Here is a 17,239-nt window from a genome sequence, read left to right on the forward strand (position 1 = left end):
GACCGTGCCATCCTTTTTCACCGAAGAGATTCATGCAGAGGAAAACAACTCAGGACACACCTCTTCGACAGAGAACAGAACCAAAACAATAAAGGGCTTGAATGCCAAAGGCAAATTTCGGGGTCTGGCCTTGGTCCAATCAGGCCTGGATTTTCCCCAGAACAGAGGAACTGCGGATGTACCCTGAAGTTTCTACACAGAACTCAAACCAGGTACCGCTACCCCCACATATCCATCTACTTGTCAGAATCCCCCGTGGTCAGCCCCACCCCATTCTTCCGAGAGCACCTGGACAGTCAGCAGTGGCTTCTGGGTGATCTGCAGGCCTTGGGCACATACCTTCTTGTAAAAGTGATTCAGGGACTTCTATGAGCAGTGGGGCGCACTGGACAATCCCAAGCACAGCATGAGAAACAGAGCAACTGTTTTTAAAGTCTTACGTGGCATAGGCAGCCTTTTCAAATTAGAGGTGGCAAGGCATGTGTTATAAAATCAGTTCAGGGGACCAAAACCAGCATTTCTTTAAAAAAAAAAAAAAAAAAAAAAAGGAAAAAACCAAACAGATACATCATAGGTACAAAGAACAAGGAATACTTTATGAAATTTATCTCTATTACACATACTGGATTGACCTCTGTGTGTTCTGGACTTCAGTCCAAATGTATTTCCTACTTGGATCACAGCTAAAAAGGTCTGAAAGTCACTGTTCCAGCAGATGCAGAACTCGGGGCAGAGCCCCAAGGCTGCTGCACATCCCAGATGGGTGAGTAGCAGTGGGAGACGGGCAGTAGAAAGAATCATCATCAGAAAAGACACTTAAAAACACTGAAGAGGATATGGAAAAGGAAATCAAGGAGAACACTAAGGTTTTTTTACCCCTGGGTCATCTGGGGGAAAAGTGGCTGTAATCCTAAACAGGCAAATCGTGAAGGAGAGCAAGCAGGTTAACAGGTCCACAAGGGAGGCCAGGAGACACCTTCAGGTTGAGACACATCCGGTTTCAAGAGAAAGAGGACATGCAGATAGAAGTAGAAAAACAGCCCTTCCACACCACGAACTCAAAACAGGTCCCCAACATTGCTTTAATTTTAGTCACCTTTTACAACACCATAGTAATTCCCTTTCAGTTAAACAATGTTTTAAATTTATGCTTTGTCCTCAACCAAGTGGTTAAGGAGTCTGAAAAGCACATAATCACACTCCAGCACCAATGCCATCAGTTAGTCTCTGGCTGTTACATTATTTACCATCCCAAGGGCTTCACTTTGATTTAGCGTTTGATGGAGAAGTACAGACGGGTCCGTCACCTGGCTCTGTGCAGGCGCGTACGATGACTGCACCGGCCCACGGACGGGGGAGCCGCAGGACCCCTACTGCACCAGCGCAGGAGAGTCAGGCTGAAGGGTGCCCGTCAGCTGCCACCCTGTCTGTGCCCACCCTGCGAAGCTACACAGTTGGCTCAAGGCCCCAACTGATCCAGCAAGAGGGCACGAGGGAAATGGCAGAACTCCAACAGATCACTTTAGCCAGGACTGAATCCCCAACGTACACAAAAACAGACGTAATTAAACGAGGCCGTGTGGACTTAAAGGTAAAATGTCATCCCTACCAGGCCCTTGATGAAACGAGTTTTGCTTTACAGAAGCCTTTTTATGAAGTAAATTACATTAATTACCAACATTTAAAAACATCCAACATTTAAGGGTTCTGAATCTCTGATTTATTAGACAGCACGGCAGTAACAGGGTTAGAATATTTTACAAAAAGAGCTCAAGCTGCTCCGAAACAGCAACTGGGCTTTCTGGGGGTAAAAACAATTCTTCAGACTATCACCCAAGGACACAAAGACTCCTCATCCTACACAAAGTCAGCATGGAAGGGCACACAGACAAGTTTTTTTAAGACAGAAAACAGAGAAATCCACATACTAAATAAGGTGTCCACAATGACTACAACGCATCCCTTAGGGGATGAATATGTGTTTGTAGGAAGCAAAACAAAGCTTGCCATAGAGAAACCACTTTCACGAGATGATTAGGTGGACCTGCAATGAAGAAAATACATTTCAAAAGATGGGTTCACACTTAACACTAAGTTTTCACTGAAATGCTTACAAAATAAAAGCAAGAATTTCTCTGTATCAAAAGAATTAAAAAAAAAAAAAACACGTCATGTGTCAATTTCAGTAAGGGTCCAAGGCCCATTCAAAAACATAAATTTGCAAATAATATAAATAAAACACCGAAGTCTGAGCACAGAAATACTATTTGGAACTAGCTAGAATAGACCAAGCTAAGTTCGTGTTCTGCTTCAGGGCATTACATTAAAGTGAATCTCATTCTCACTATAATTTTTTCTTTTTAACCTTAATCACCAGTGGCTGGGCAACTGCAATGGACATGAGAACTATATAAATGTCAGAGAAATATGTAAACCTCGTTAATGTTTCCAAAAATTCATTTAGAGATAGAAACAGGTCCAAATAGATGCCTGTCTAAATGTACTGCAATTACGTTACAATTATTTTTCCAAATACACAGATATGCTCTGTCTTTTCTCAGCTCATTACTGACTCAAACAATTTGCCCTTCTGGGATCAATTGTTTGCTAATAAATAATTGTTTACAGTCACAAAATGAAGTTAGGAGGTTTTCTTATTAGTTTTCCTTCTGCACCCTAATAAGATTGAAAACTAGCTGATTCCCAGGAGTCTAACCTTAACCTTGCTTTGTGGAACAGCCCAGGAAACGATGACCCATCTGCTTCGGAACATAATGGGCGGCCAAGAGGAAATACTGTTTAATTGTAGATTAACCTCCTCATGAGGCGGTCTGAAGCAGCTTTCGAATTAGCAACTACAACCAGCAAAAGAAACAAATGGCTCAAGAGCCTGTTCCTCCACCATTTAAGGTCCAGAAAGAATGCAAAAGGATTTTTATTACCTATATTTATTTACAAACATGTATTTCCACAGTGGAAACAAAAATTACCAAGGTCAAAACTGATTCTCAAAAGTGCGGTCACTGCCCTCCAATTTCGTTTTGCCCAGAATACCTTTAATGCAACAAACCATCAACCATCTCATGCACTTAAGAGTGTTCATTTAAAAAAAAAACAAAAAACAATAAAAACCTCTTTTCCATTATTTTCAGGTTCTTATAATATTAAAATTAATATATTTCCCTGGTTTCTTTGTTAATAGTAATAAATCCACCATTGGGGAGTACGAATTGTTTTATTATCATCAACATGGCACTTAAGTAAATGAAATCTTGTCAAGTACATGGTGACCTACAAGTTCAAAAGAAAAAAAGAACAGCATGAGATCAAAATGGCCGGCCAGGACAAGAAACACAAAAGTGAGAGATTATAAGCAAACACAGCCCTTTATCCAACAGGCTTCACATGCTAAGTCTTTGCTAAAATCAAACCTGCAAAAGTATGCACGTAATTGAATATTTACTACTCTGCCCCCTTTTAGGGACTCAACCAATTTAGCAAGGGTGTTAAACCATTTTAACTCAGACAAGTAGAAGAATCCTGAAAACATTCAATTATTCCGTATTTACTGAGGCCTGGGTAGAGAAAGACAGAGAACAGGGACAAAGACCCCGGGGAGGGTAGGTATTTTACGGTTTAAAAAGAGCCTAAGTATCAGTCTTCCCTCAGGCCTGGTGCGGGTAATTAAGTAAAGAGCTTTGCCCTGTTGCTACCAAAAAAATGTAAATCGTCCATCCCTGTCAACAGTTACAACCAAAAGCCAAAGACAGCGATGAAAATTTCAAAACTACGGAAATTTGCTATTCCAGGCAAGGCCATATTACTCTGGGTTTTCAGTAAGACCTGAAGGTCATTCGCTTTGTGTAAATATTAAAGAAACAACCTCTGTGGAGAGGAAAGATTTTTGGCAGTTCAAATTCTTAAACATCTTAAATAGAATTTGCTAAAATAAATTATTCTTGAATTCCTCAACTTAATTTTGAAGCAACGAGCTGGTAATAACTCCAGAGATTCAAATAATAGTGCCTATTCAAGAAGAATGAGAGTTTGACATTCTTCTCTACCAAACAACTAGGCACAATTTTATCCATCAGACGTCTATCAACCTACGGATATTGAAAACTTGGGAGAACAAGATAAAATCAACTCCAACCCTACAGTCAGCTGTAATATCGAGCAGGCATCAACAATGCTATTCATGAATTTAGAAAAATTAATAAATCCTGGGTTGAATGCGAGAAAAGGCTCAAATACAGGTGAAGCATACTCACTTGGGTTTTGTTTCTGCATCTGTCACTTGGCGAATGAAGATACCATCTTCGGGATGTTCTGTGTCATCCATTTCATACATATACGACGATGCTATTGCGAGCGTGGTCCCGTCGTTACTGAAGGCCAGGGACGCAATGCTGGTGGGGTACCGGTGGAACTGGCACAGCCGCTTCTTGTTAAAGGGGTCCCAAATGTTTACAAATCCATCCGAGCCACCTGCAAGTCATTTCAAAAGAGCTAAAATGGTTCTTAAAACCAGGTACAGGGGCGCCTGGGTGGCTCAGTGGGTTAAGCCTCTGCCTTGGGCTCAGGTCATGATCTCGGGGTCCTGAAATCGAGTCCTGCGTCGGGCTCTCTGCTCAGCAGGGAGCCTGCTTCCCCCCTCTCTCTCTGTGCCTGCCTCTCTGCCTACTTGTGATCTCTATCAAATAAATAAATAAAATCCTTAAAAAAAAAAAAAAACCCACGTACAGAAAAAAACCATTACCCTTCATGGTTAATTTCTAAGGTCATAGAAGTTACATTTTCCCCAGAAGATCATGTTCCCCAGAAGATCATTTTACTCCCTAAGTATCAGAAAAAGCAAGCCTAATTCTTTTTTCAAAACTCTGCCTAAGTTTAACTGTCTAGTGTTCAATTACAGCCAAAACTGTCGGGTCGCTGGGTGGCTCAGTTAGTTGGGTGTCTGACTCTGGATTTTGGCTCAGGTCATGATCTCAGGGTTGGGAGACTGAGCCCCGTGGTGGGCTCTGCACTCAGTGTGGAGTCTGCTTAGGATTCTCTCCCGCCCCCCTCCCCTCCCTCTACCCCTCACCCCCTTCTCTCTCTACAATTAATCTAACGGAAATAAAATAAAGCAAAATCGTTATCGCAATGATGGGACGTAGGCGCACATGCCACACTGTATACCTGTAGCAAATGTGTTGTGGATGTTGTGAAAGGAAATGGCATTGACCGGGTAGATCTGCTCGATGTTGTTCTCCTTCAATCTGTGACACTTGAAGGCGTACTTCTTCTTCTGCACCTCAGGGCTTGGGTCCAAGTACTCAACTGCCACTCGGCCTTCTATGGAGCTTAATACATAGCCCTGCCAAGAAGGAACCAGAGAAGGACAAACCTGGTGACTCCAGCTCCCAAAAACAAGGCACTAATTCCCAACTTCAATCCGCATTAAAAAGGATTACTTCAGAAATGAAAGCTAAGTACGGCCAGGTTTTCACCAGGTACAGGTTTTAAACTACACTAACATAGCTATGACCGGTCCAAGAGTTCAACATTTATACCCGTTCCATAAAAAAAGAAAAATAAGGCTATCACATCTAGTAATTCTGTCAAATCTAGACAAGAATTTTCAAGTGCTTCAGTATCATTTGTTTGTTGTCTTGTCCAGACGGGGCTCAAACTTGTTCCATCACTTGGATATAATCTGCTGTGCTCTGTGCCTCTTCACCTCCAACAACTCTTAAGAACTGTGTGTCCTGGGGCGCGGCTGGGTGGCTCAGTTGTTAAGCATCTGCCTTCAGCTCAGGTCATGATCCCAGGGTCCTAGGATCGAGCCCCACATCGGGCTCCCTGCTCGGCGGGAAGCCTGCTTCTCCCTCTCCCACTCCCCCTGCTTGTGTTCCCTCTCTCGATATATCTCTCTGTGTGTCAAATTAATATATAAAATCTTAAAAACAAAAAACAAAACCAGAACTGTGTGTCCTTCGAGGGGGGGGGAGGTTATCAATGATCCAAATCAACTAGAACACCAGCCTTCCACCTCTGTCATTCTGCCTCTTGCATGTAACTACAGCAAGCTGAGTTCACACACGAACCCACAGATTTTCAACGATGTTCAAAGTGGTTTACCGTTTCAAACCTTTTTCACCTTCCCTTGAAATGACAGTATGTCAAAGAAACTAAGAGATACAATAAATATGAACCCTATATATTTTTTTTTTAATTCTGAAGGTATGAAAAAGAATTATTCCTGAAAAACTACTCAGGGAGAAAAAAACACATCAGTGAAATCTTAAGCTTCCATCATCAACTAGAAACATGTTCTAACAGTTTCAGACTTAAGACATAAAAATAATATTTAAAAATACAAGGATATCTTATAATCACCGAGTCAAATCTTCAAAAGTCACATAATTGCAATGTCTTCTCTTTAATGGAAATTCACAATTTCCTGAGAAAAAGAACTGTGATCACCATTTGAGGTACCAGCCCTTTGAGATAAAGGGCCAAGAGAGTAACTGACATAACTGCATCCAGCTCGTCAACCACTAAGGAAGAGCATAAGATTTCAAAGATATCTGCTGTTTTTAATGACATCTCCTCTCATAAAATTCTTACAGCAGCTGATCCCACTACCAACTCTCCTTCAAACTTCTAAGGATTTCAGGGGAAAGGGGCTCACTAATAAACAGAGCAGTCTTGTTCAGTAGTGATGACCGGGAGGGGAACCCACCCTGTGTTTTGAGAGGTAGTCATTACGTAAGGATTATCATCTTCTCTTAAAAAAAAAAAAATCCAAGTTCTGCTGTCAGACCAGCTAAAGAACTCTATTAGTATCAGAGTTACAAAGAGACCAAAAAAAAAAAAAAAAAAAAAGAACAGCAAATTCCATAAACCTGTATTTCCAGATTTAAATCTGAGTTCACTGGTTTGGTAAATTGAAATATGTGCGAACTGCTCCCTGATTACCGTCCACCTGTCAAGCGTCCTGGACTGAGGGAATCAGAAGGCCTCCAGTCAAACCACTGGTAGATTACTTAACCCCTCTGAACATCGAGATCTTCTCTGAAACTGGGTTAACACACTGCTCTGTAACACAGGGCTGTTGGAAATGTAACTACAGCAAATTCTAAATCAGTCCTCAAAACATTTTTGAAAAAGCAAAGCTTTAAAAGGCAGTGACCTATGAGATGAGATCCTCTTATTTTCAAATTCGCAAACGGGGCGGGGCGGGGGGGAGGTGACAGGTCAGTACCTGCTTGTTGGGAAATGCCCGGATGCAGCGAGTCTGGTACTTGAGGCTGGACTCCCGGCGCTGCTGCACGTAGCCCATGTTCCGTAAGTCCCACACCAGCACTCTGCGGCCTGCAGTGCCCACAATCAGCCGGTCTCCAGACACTGACAGGGTGTACACCTTTCAAGAAAGACCAAAACTTACTAAAATCCACCCACTTGCCTGAACAGGCCATTCTGTCCCCCAAAGAAGTCCACTAATTGTGAAACCGTAAAAAAGTTAGCTGATCAGGTTCACAAACACAGCTATTAAATTTGAAATGCTACAGTTACATAAACCAAGTAATGTGCACAGAACCATCAACCCGAAATATTCTTATTACTTAGCCATGGGTCATATAATGTACATTCTAATTAATTCTGCAAAAACTTTTGAAGACTTAATTCTCTTGGTTACTAAAACAAATTCAATTATTAAGCTATTTTTCCAGCCTTCTTGCTTCATTTAGTTAACAACACGAAAGTGTAAAAAACTACTCAAAGAGGAGATAATAAAGCCTTAATAACAATATAAGATACCTCTCAACAGGCTTCTAGCTTTTCACAAAATAATAATTTTCCAAGTTATTTTTCTATGACTGCCCTTTAAAAAAAGATTTCCTGTTGTAACTCTAAAAATCTTGATTTTCTAGCTGTCACAGTGAATAAATAGGCCTTTCCAAGAAGAATGAAGGAGCCATCATTAATTAGCTGCTTAGTTGCTGTTCGTGGCACATGTACTCAAAATTAAAAGACAAGGACAGTGGTCTGGCATGTGACAAAGCACATTCTTGTTCCCTGACATCCTACTAAACACTCAAGACAAAGTTCATCTTTAGCGAAAATTTAAAAAGCATTTTCTCCTTTAAATGCATTTATTTTCCCCATATAATGCCCTTTTTACAGTATTTTTTAAAATTTCCATTAAATTCCTTTACAATAAATCACAGAATTTCCTGCAAGTATTTCAAGTGGTTTGCTTTCAAATTATGTCAAATGCAAATAGCAAATTCATGAAAATGTTGAGAAAATGTATTTTCCTAATCATGTTAAATAATTTTTTTTTAAAATCTAGACTTCAGGCATAAAATTGTACTCTGGTTGTTACTTTCAACTAAGAACCAACTCTAATTTAATCTGATTTAATATTTTAAAACCTGAAGAATCGCTATTAAAAAATGAAGAGAGCCCAAGGCCTGCTAAGACATCTTTTTAACATTCAGTCACTAAACCACAAGGTTAATAATTACTAATGTGTTAACTATATACCACCACCCCAAAATACCAAGTTAGGTTTAACAATACAACAATCCAAGAGTCTCAGATTTCTGACCTTAAAATTCAACAACTAATTTGACTACGGGAAATACAAGGAATTAAGAAGATTCAAAACAGTAGATTACCATAAGCATATATAAATAAGAGAAATGCAAATCTACTGCACTTTATTCAGGAAAACACAGTGTTTGCAGAAAAACAGAAATTAACCTACGACAGTGAGATGGCAAACTTAAAAAACACAGAATCCAGACAGAGATCGATTTATAACAGTACAATCAGATTGGGAATTTTATCTTAAATCTTTACTATACAGGTGACACCCAAGCTTCTAACAGGGCTTTCTATCCCCACTGATCGTAAATCATGTGAAACCACTGTCATGCCAGTGACTAGGTGTATACATTTATCAAAGAAAGTATTAAAAAAAGTGACATAATGAACCTTGCTGAACCAATAAGCAGCTTGATTCAGTGTGGCTGTCCATTATACGATATTCTGTCAGCAATTTATCACAGCTCTTAACATGTTACATAAAACCATAAATCAAAACTAGAAACAATGCAATTATTTTATTCTGAACAAAGGTCTTGCCAGGAGTAGATTCGACTGTGATGTGACAGAAATAATGGCTCTTTGGATGCACTACAGTATATAATGATGGCTAACAGGAACTGAATAGTATATTTACACTAAGGAAATAGACTGGAGTGAAGGATACCTTTAAACTGCTGAAACAATCAATCTTTAAAATTAACTACCACCTGATAAAGTCTGATGAGGATACTGCAACAAAGCTCAATTACAGTTTCATTGTACAGATCAAAAGGTTAGAATAATAACACAAAGTTTGGATTTTAAAAAGCTTTCTTCAGGAGAGCCTTCAAACAACATCTGCCAACATTAAAAATAAATTAATAAATGGCAAAACCCGGGGAATATAGAATACCCTTCTCACTAACTTCAAGTGATAACCCATTCTACCCTCTTAACAGTCCACTCAAATGAAACCTGAGGTGGTAAGTGAAAATGAGTGATGCTCTGTCCCACTTCCAGGTCTGGGCACGTCAAACCCAGTTTTAAGGCAATCCGACAGTCTTTGCTAAATGACTTCTCTGAAAAGGCATGGAGTTGCTTCTCCGTCCTGGGATTTAAAGCATTAACAATAGAGAGCAGTGGGTTTACTTAAAAGCTACCACTATCCAGTACAGAGGTGACAACAAACAGAAAAAAAAGTTGACCCAAATACCGTAATCCAATCCCTCTCTTCAAAAAAAATCAACCTCTTAAAACTAATCTCTAGGCCTCATCCATGTGGGGCTCAAACTCATAATCCCAAGATCAAGAGTCGTGTTCTCTACCGACTGAGCCAGCTGGGCACCCCTCATCAACTCTTAATTAACCTTCAAATTCAACACCATATTCGCCAACCATGTATCAAATCAAATCACCCCAAAGATTAAAATTCCTATTATGAATGTCAAGAGCCTACCTTTTCGGGCTGAGAGAAGGTCCCTGCATTACAAGGAGTTCTGGGATCCCACAGTTTAACTGTCTGATCCCAACTCCCTGTGACCATCACATTCACTTCTGGGCAATATTCAACACACCTGATAGGGGCATCATGGGTTCCGACGAGATTTTCTACAACAGGGAAAAGAAAAAAGAAAAAAAAAAAATCACCCAGCTTCATTACCGCCACTAAACAAAGATTCCTCGAGTGAACAATAGAAGGAAACACTCATTAAACTGTAATGAATCTGCTTCCACCAACTCAATGAAAATGCCTGCATACAAAAAAATTTCTCCCTGACTACAAACCGTCACCCATCCCTCTCTGTTCACCTTACACTGCATAGTTTGGTTCACTAACTATTCACTTCCTACCAAAGGCCGACCTGAGTTTCACATTACATTAAATTGGTGGCATATCTGTTTTTTTTCCTTACAATGATTCTAGATTCCTTAAGATCAGAAGCCTTATTCAACTCTATAGTTCTGACTTTATCTACTGCAGGTTCTGATACATGGTAGGTACTCAAATACCTGCTGAATGAAACAATGAGTAGAGAACTCCGTTCTTCTGGATCTGGATAAAATTTATTGGTTTAAAGCCAATGTTTATAAGAAACTTGTTTACGTGGTCTAACCAGGTATCTGAAAGCTGGGCGATAAGGAAGGCAGAAGAGTCTTATGACAAGTTCACTTGGTTTTCACGGTGGGTCAGATTTCCAAAAGACAATTTCTTTCCTTTCAATTTCAACTCTTCACAATATCTCAACCATTCATTCAACGAACATTTCCTAAATGTGTATGTGTATGTGCCAAATCTATGTCATGTGCTAAGGGTATGACAAAGAACAGTATGTGGTCCTGATCCTCAAACAGGAAAACTACCTATTTAAAAAATGTATCATTTAAGGGGCGCCTGGGTGGCTCAGTCATTACGTGTCTGCCTTCAGCTCAGGTCATGATCCCAGGGGCCCAGGATGGAGCCCCACATGGGGCTCACTGCTCAGTGGGAAGCCTGCCTCTCCCTCTCCCAGTCCCCCTGCTTGTGTTCCCTTTATATCCCTTAAACAAGAAAAAAGAGGACCTCATGTTGTTCAACAATGACCCTGAGAGTAAACAGCTAATTCCCTTAACTGTTGTCTCCATATCAAAAATCTTTTTATTTCTGTGGTTTTTTTCCTCCTAAATTTTCCAACAAATAGGACTCAAACCCACAAGCTAACTTACTATACAAAATAAGCTAACAAAACCAAATAGTTATGCAGTTCTAAATTACATGACAAAGTGACTTTCCTGAAATAACCTCTTCTGAGTTATTTTTTGACAAAATATTGTATCCCTCTTCTTTCCATCCTCCCACTGTCCAGCTCACCCTCAGCTAGTCCTATCTTCATGCCTCGCCAACTGCTTCAAGCACATCTATACCTAATGTATGCATATACAGAAAAAATCTTTTTAATGCTCCAAGAGGTTCTATGCATTTGAGTTCCATTCCATTTCTGCTCTGCTCCAAAGTCACCATAAAAAATTGGTTAAGTCATTTCCTATCCGGACCCTGAAGAAATTAAGTGAAAAGAAAAAATGTGTCATCATCTTATTCATTCAATAAATGCAACTGAAACATATTCTATGCTAAATCATCACACAAGCAGAATTAATACAGCAGCTGGACAGGACTGCCTATTTTATAACAGCAGATTTTTAAAAACCTATCATCCTTCAATCTGAACTAAATAAGCTTCTGAAAAGAGAACACTCAAACATCTGCACTGTCCTGGAAAATTTTAATGAGCAGTAGATTACTATGGCATCCAGTCCACTTCTGAGGACAGGTAAAGGTCAAACACTTAAGGGTAACTTCGTGTAAACACCTAGAGTGGTGATCTAAATGCAAAAGAATTTACTGAGAAAGTACATGGATAATATTTTGTGCTCAGTAATTTCACGGTTATCATTTAAACAAAAAGTCCTAAACTTAAGCCACTTTTACTTGTAAACAATTTGGAAACTAAGCAATTCAGGAACCACTCTTCTTAAATAAACATTTACACTTCAGTACCCTAGCTGAGAAAACAATAAACCGGTAAAAATGTGGCATTATTACCTTGATCAGTGTTCAAATCATGCATTTTCAACTGATGGTCTAATCCTCCACTCCAAGCATGTGTTGGATCCTACAAAATAAAAGTTTCAAGTCATTCAAAAGTTACAGACATTTATAAAGAATTTCAAAATTCCTGTTTCTACAGCCAACTGTTCACTTTATGCTCAGGATGAGGTACACTGGGCTAACACACACACACACACACAAAATACAACAAATAACTGGTCACCAAAATTAACATCAGCAAATTAAGGAAGGATTATTCACATTGGCTGAGAGCACATAGGTATTCCTATGTCCTAGCTTTAAAAAAAAAGAAAAGAAAAACCTTCGTTTTGATAAGGGCAACCAAATTTTACCGTCTTGTTGCAAGACATACGAATGTCATGTAACCAAAAAGTTTGCAAGATTACTCTTTTTGACATCTAGACATCTGCATAACCCCAGCCCCCCCCCCCCAAAACTATATTTGTCTCAAGACCAGTGTTCGGGAAAATCTTAAGTGCTATCCAAACCACCACCGACAGAAGCTTCTGCTCGACCTAAGTAGAAGGACGCTCCCAACACAGGACATCCTGAAACAAAGCGGGCAGGTGCGCGAACTGGGGACACCTACGTAGAAGGCACAGTCCAGGACGGCGCCGGTGTGCTGGTACTTGAGCCGCATGGAGTTGGCCGGCACGTCGTAGAGGCGCACCGACGTGTCCCAGGAGGAGACCAGGAGGAACTGGGAGGTGTTGGGGCTGAACTTCACCGAGGAAATGCCGTCCTCGGGTGGCTGGTTCAGTTTGAACTCGTTAGAACCGGTCATCTACGGAACAAGCGACCAGTCAGTCCCCAAGGGTCCAGGATGGGGTGCTGGGCTGACGGCAGGCCGAGCATTCAGAGGGGCTTCACGGACAGGGGGTTCCTTACGGGCGGGGGGGGGGGGTGCTGTCTTGCGGGGGGAGGGACCTAGAGAACGTCGGCGACCGGGAGTCTGCGCCTGCGCAGCATCAGCGCGCCCGCCGCAATCGGGACTCACCCCCCCCCCACCCACCGCCGCCCCTTCCAGGCGCCCCAACTTGCCCCACCCGCGCCGGGGCACCCCTAACGCTCCGCGGGCTCCCGCACCCCGGCCCCTCCGCCGGGCCTACCGCCCTGGACGCTCCTAAAATAAAGCAAGAGGGATGGAAGCCAAACGGGTTCCCCTGGACGGCTCTGCCGGCTCCGGACCTGGGATGTCCCCCAAGAATCCGCCCCAGCGTCCCGTCGCCTCGTCCCTGCTACCTTGGACTCCCCTCGAAGCAACTTAGCCGCTGCAGACCGCCGCCACCACCTCCTCGCTTTCCTCCGAGTACTCGCGGGCTGGGCGAGAAGAGGCGGAGAGGAAGGTCCAGCGTATGACTGCCATTGGCTAATTTCAAACGCCAACGTCTCGCTCGAGGCAGCCAATTGGTCCGCTCGGAGGCCCGGCGCCCGTCAACCCAGCCATCTTGTTCCGGCTCAAAGGCAAACCGCGGCTTTTCCGATCACGTGGGCTTCCTTGAGCACACCGCTGAGGCTCCGGTCCTGGTGACGGCCCAGTGGAAACTACAATTCCCGAAGTGCATCGCGCCCAGGCTGAGCCCACGCTCTATCCCGCCCTTTTGCAGCACGCTGGGAAATGTAGTTTCCCTGGAGCCGACGCCCGGTTGCTCATCTGAATAGTAGGCGGGAAAGATGCTCTTTCCCATTTGACCTGTGGCTCACTTCCCAACTCAGTATCTCAGACTCAAGAACCCTCTTTTGGTCAATACTTCATTTCTCCCTTTCACTGGACATGCACACGCCCATGAAGTTAACCAAAAATTGGAATGGAAATATTTGCTCTAATCAATTGCATTACTTTGCTCTGATTTATTCTCATTTTCCTGGTGTTTCCACCCCTGAACCAGGATCTCACATTTTCCATTGTCTTAAGATCTATTGATATCATGAAAAGTCATCCTTATTTATACTATGCTTTCTCCCTCCGTTCCCTCTTTCTTCAAACATTTATGGAGCACCTACTGAATACCAGGCCTGGTGAGAGCCTCTGGGAAGATGCATTAATCGGACAGTCCTTGCTCTTGAGGGAACTCCCTGTCCAGAAGGGTGGACAGACTGGAAAACAATTACTCTGCAGTGTGTTCAAGCTCAAAACTTCCGTATGTTTAAGCAGGGTCCTAAAATGACAGCTACAAGCTTCTCCCCATTTACCTCCCTACCCCCCAAAACTCCCTAGAGTTGCAGGCTCAGCTTGCTCCCATTATCTGTTTCTAGACTCCTCCAGAAATAGGAGAATCAAGAAGTTGCTTCTGGAACTTACTTGATTTCCATGAAAGAAAAGTTAATTCTTAATTTATAACTAGAATGCTATGGCTCAGTTACTCTTGAATATAAAAAACTCATTGACAATTTTCAATTTAATCCACACTGTAACCTCTTTTTCGCTGCCTCTTGCGGGGGAGGGGGGAATCTTATGATGTGATTTTGTATGAAGTGGGAAGAAATCGTTGGAGTTAAAGGGTTTAACTTTAAAGGTATGTTAATAAAGGAAAGTGTTGTTGGTCTTTACCCCCTCAGGTGCACTTCTCTTTAGGATTCTTGACACAATGAGCATGCACACAGTAATCACCCTTCTGCCCACTGTGTTCATATTACCGCTAAAAGAACAGATCCTTGCTCTCCCTCAATGCCAATCCTCCTACTCAGTTCTCTACACTTTCTCTTTCAAGAAGTTAATGGTGAAGTTAAGAATTTTAAAATGCAGTGCCTTGCCATTCTAACTTCGGCTAAATAATTTTATCTCCAAATAATTCTATTTGGTTCCCTCTCCCAGTTGTTTATTTAATTCTATTAGAGTTTCAAGATTCTGAACATGAATTATCTGCTAATAAAATCTAACAGTATTTCATTATACAGTGTGTGTATGATTCAGGTCCCTCTGGGCACACAGCTGCAGCCGGACTCTATTCGAGTTTTAAGAAACGTCAATCTTTAAAATCCAGTTTACAGCCTAAAAAGGAGGCTGATGATTTTGCTGATTATTCAAATGAATTGATAGCCTTGAGATAGGAGATCTGGCCACAATGGAATCTTGAACATTTTAAATCCAAATGCAAAGTCGTGTGTGTGTGTGTGTGTGTGTGTGTGTGTACACTCAGTTACCTGTAGGAGCAGGGAATTCCTAGAAACTAATTACACTGTTGGATCACCTTTGACTGCTAATTTCTGAATTAGTAAAAGGGTTGAAATATCCACTATATGATAAACCGGAAAAGGGTCATCCCTGAAATCTTAAGGGCGAAATCACTCTGCCATTAAGAGCCTAGAGTGGCTGGAGAAAACCACTTCCTATAAGAGAAGTAAGCGTAAGGAGGATTTAGTGACCCAATACTGTTAAAACCATCATCTCTTGACAAAAACGTAATCTACTGAAATGCAGACAATAATGAGATGGATGGAATATTCTTATACAAGTAGTTCCTTGAGCAAATTGGTTGTTTCTGCATGGAATATTCAAATAACAACTTTAAAGGACAAGAATAATTAAAAGTGGGTCATCTGGAAAGAAAAAATCCTTTGGAATAAAACACATGTACCAAATAAGTCAGAAGAAAACAGATCCAGTATCACTTTTGTTTTCTCTCTTTGTCTATACAATACTTAGCCTAGTTCTCAGCAACTTCTAGGGCTCAGTATACATTTACTGAATTGAACTTGCTGGAATGAAATAAGTGGACTAGAACTAACTTAGCATCTGCAGATGTGTTCTTGGATAACATCCCTCTGACGTCATCTTGAAAGAGATTGTAATTTTCATGAAATCTTATATGAGAAAACAACAACCTCAAAATGGACAGGAGACCAAGCAGTTCAGATAGAATACTGCGGGTCACACAGACGGTTTACAGATAGCCTCCACATTTCCATAAAATGCTGATAATTTCGATGCCTCTCGGCTCAGAGACAAATCCATCACGCATATGCTTTCCTTCTAGAGCATAAGGTCCGACCTCCTCACTGCGCACTCCCAGCACCCTTGCACGGGCTAAGGGGATCTCGGGACCGGAGGCGGCAGGACCGGGGGGTTCTCCCCACGTGACACGGGACCGACGTCCTCCTCTAAGTTCCAGCCATCTTTTCCGACGTTTTCCTCGGAACAGGCGGCTGCGATCAAACATTGCAAAACTCTGCGATTTGCATGACACTCGCGCTGCAGTTCTCTGGGTGCCGCGCCCTCCCAGGGGCAGGTGTTAGGGCGCGGAAGCCTGTGGGCAAGGAGGCACCCTGCCGAGGTTCCTTTCAGCGCGACTGGCCACGTGCTTGCCCTTGACCCCGCCATTCAGCCACGCACAATGCAAAACATACAACAACCGCGACAACAGGGCGCGCGGAAGCGCCTTTGCAGCCCGCGCTTTCTTCGCGGCCCACACCTGCTTTGCCTGGTCTCCAGCCTCAAGATCCCTCTTCAGCCGAAGAGCCGCCTCTCTGCGTCCAGTTCCCGCGCGGCGCCGCACGCACAACTGTGCCACCCGCTCGGGAACTGTGCGCGGCTGCAAGCCTGTCGCGCCGGGTTGGGGGACGAGCAAAGCGGGCGCTGCACTTGGTACAGGCGCTGCCTTTCCACATGACCTTCGCCCTTGGAAGGAGGCGCGCGGCCCACGCTGGGCCAGGTCGCCCGGCGCCCTGCTGCGGCCAAGCCCAGGGCGCTCCCAGTGCTGGGAAGATGCTCGTTCTGGGAAGGCAGCGCTTCAGCAGTGAGGCTCCCCGCCTTTGTCCCTCTCCGCGCGGGCTCCGGAGCGGGATTCCGGCCCAGGTGCGCCTCAGCCTGCCGCAGGTCTTTGGGCAACAGGGAGTGGAAGGGGGCGCAGTTCTAGCCCGCGTGCGGCCTCAGCGGCGCCGAGGTCCCCGCCTTTAACCCCTGACCGCAGTCCCACCCGGCACGTGGGGCGAGCAAGACCTCTACTGCCGCGCGTCTCCCCGAAAATCGAGAAAAGTCGCCCGTTAGCACGCTGGGCAATCAATCTCACCAAGATTAGCAACGATGCTTAAAATGTTTTATTTTTTTTTTTC

The 17,239-nt window shown here is 42.9% G+C and overlaps 1 protein-coding gene across 2 annotated transcripts; it reads right to left on the bottom strand.

The window, feature by feature from the left end:
• Positions 1–570: 570 nt before the first annotated feature.
• Positions 571–13,660, bottom strand: BUB3 (BUB3 mitotic checkpoint protein). Of its 2 annotated transcripts, none has more exons than XM_080823092.1 (8): positions 13,430–13,660; positions 12,777–12,971; positions 12,161–12,230; positions 10,037–10,188; positions 7,250–7,408; positions 5,182–5,359; positions 4,272–4,488; positions 571–2,044 (listed from the first exon to the last, which is right to left on the bottom strand). In XM_080823092.1, the coding sequence occupies exons 2-8, from the start codon at positions 12,969–12,971 to the stop codon at positions 2,035–2,037; spliced, it is 981 nt and encodes a 326-aa protein (XP_080679218.1). In that variant the 5' UTR covers positions 13,430–13,660; the 3' UTR covers positions 571–2,034. The 2 variants fall into 2 exon arrangements, with proteins under 2 accessions (XP_080679218.1, XP_080679217.1); XM_080823091.1 differs by having other exon boundaries at positions 1,639–3,291; positions 13,430–13,647.
• Between the last annotated feature and the right edge of the window lie 3,579 nt (positions 13,661–17,239).

This window comes from Martes martes, assembly GCF_963455335.1.
Source record: "Martes martes genome assembly, chromosome: 14".
NCBI lineage: Eukaryota > Metazoa > Chordata > Mammalia > Carnivora > Mustelidae > Martes > Martes martes.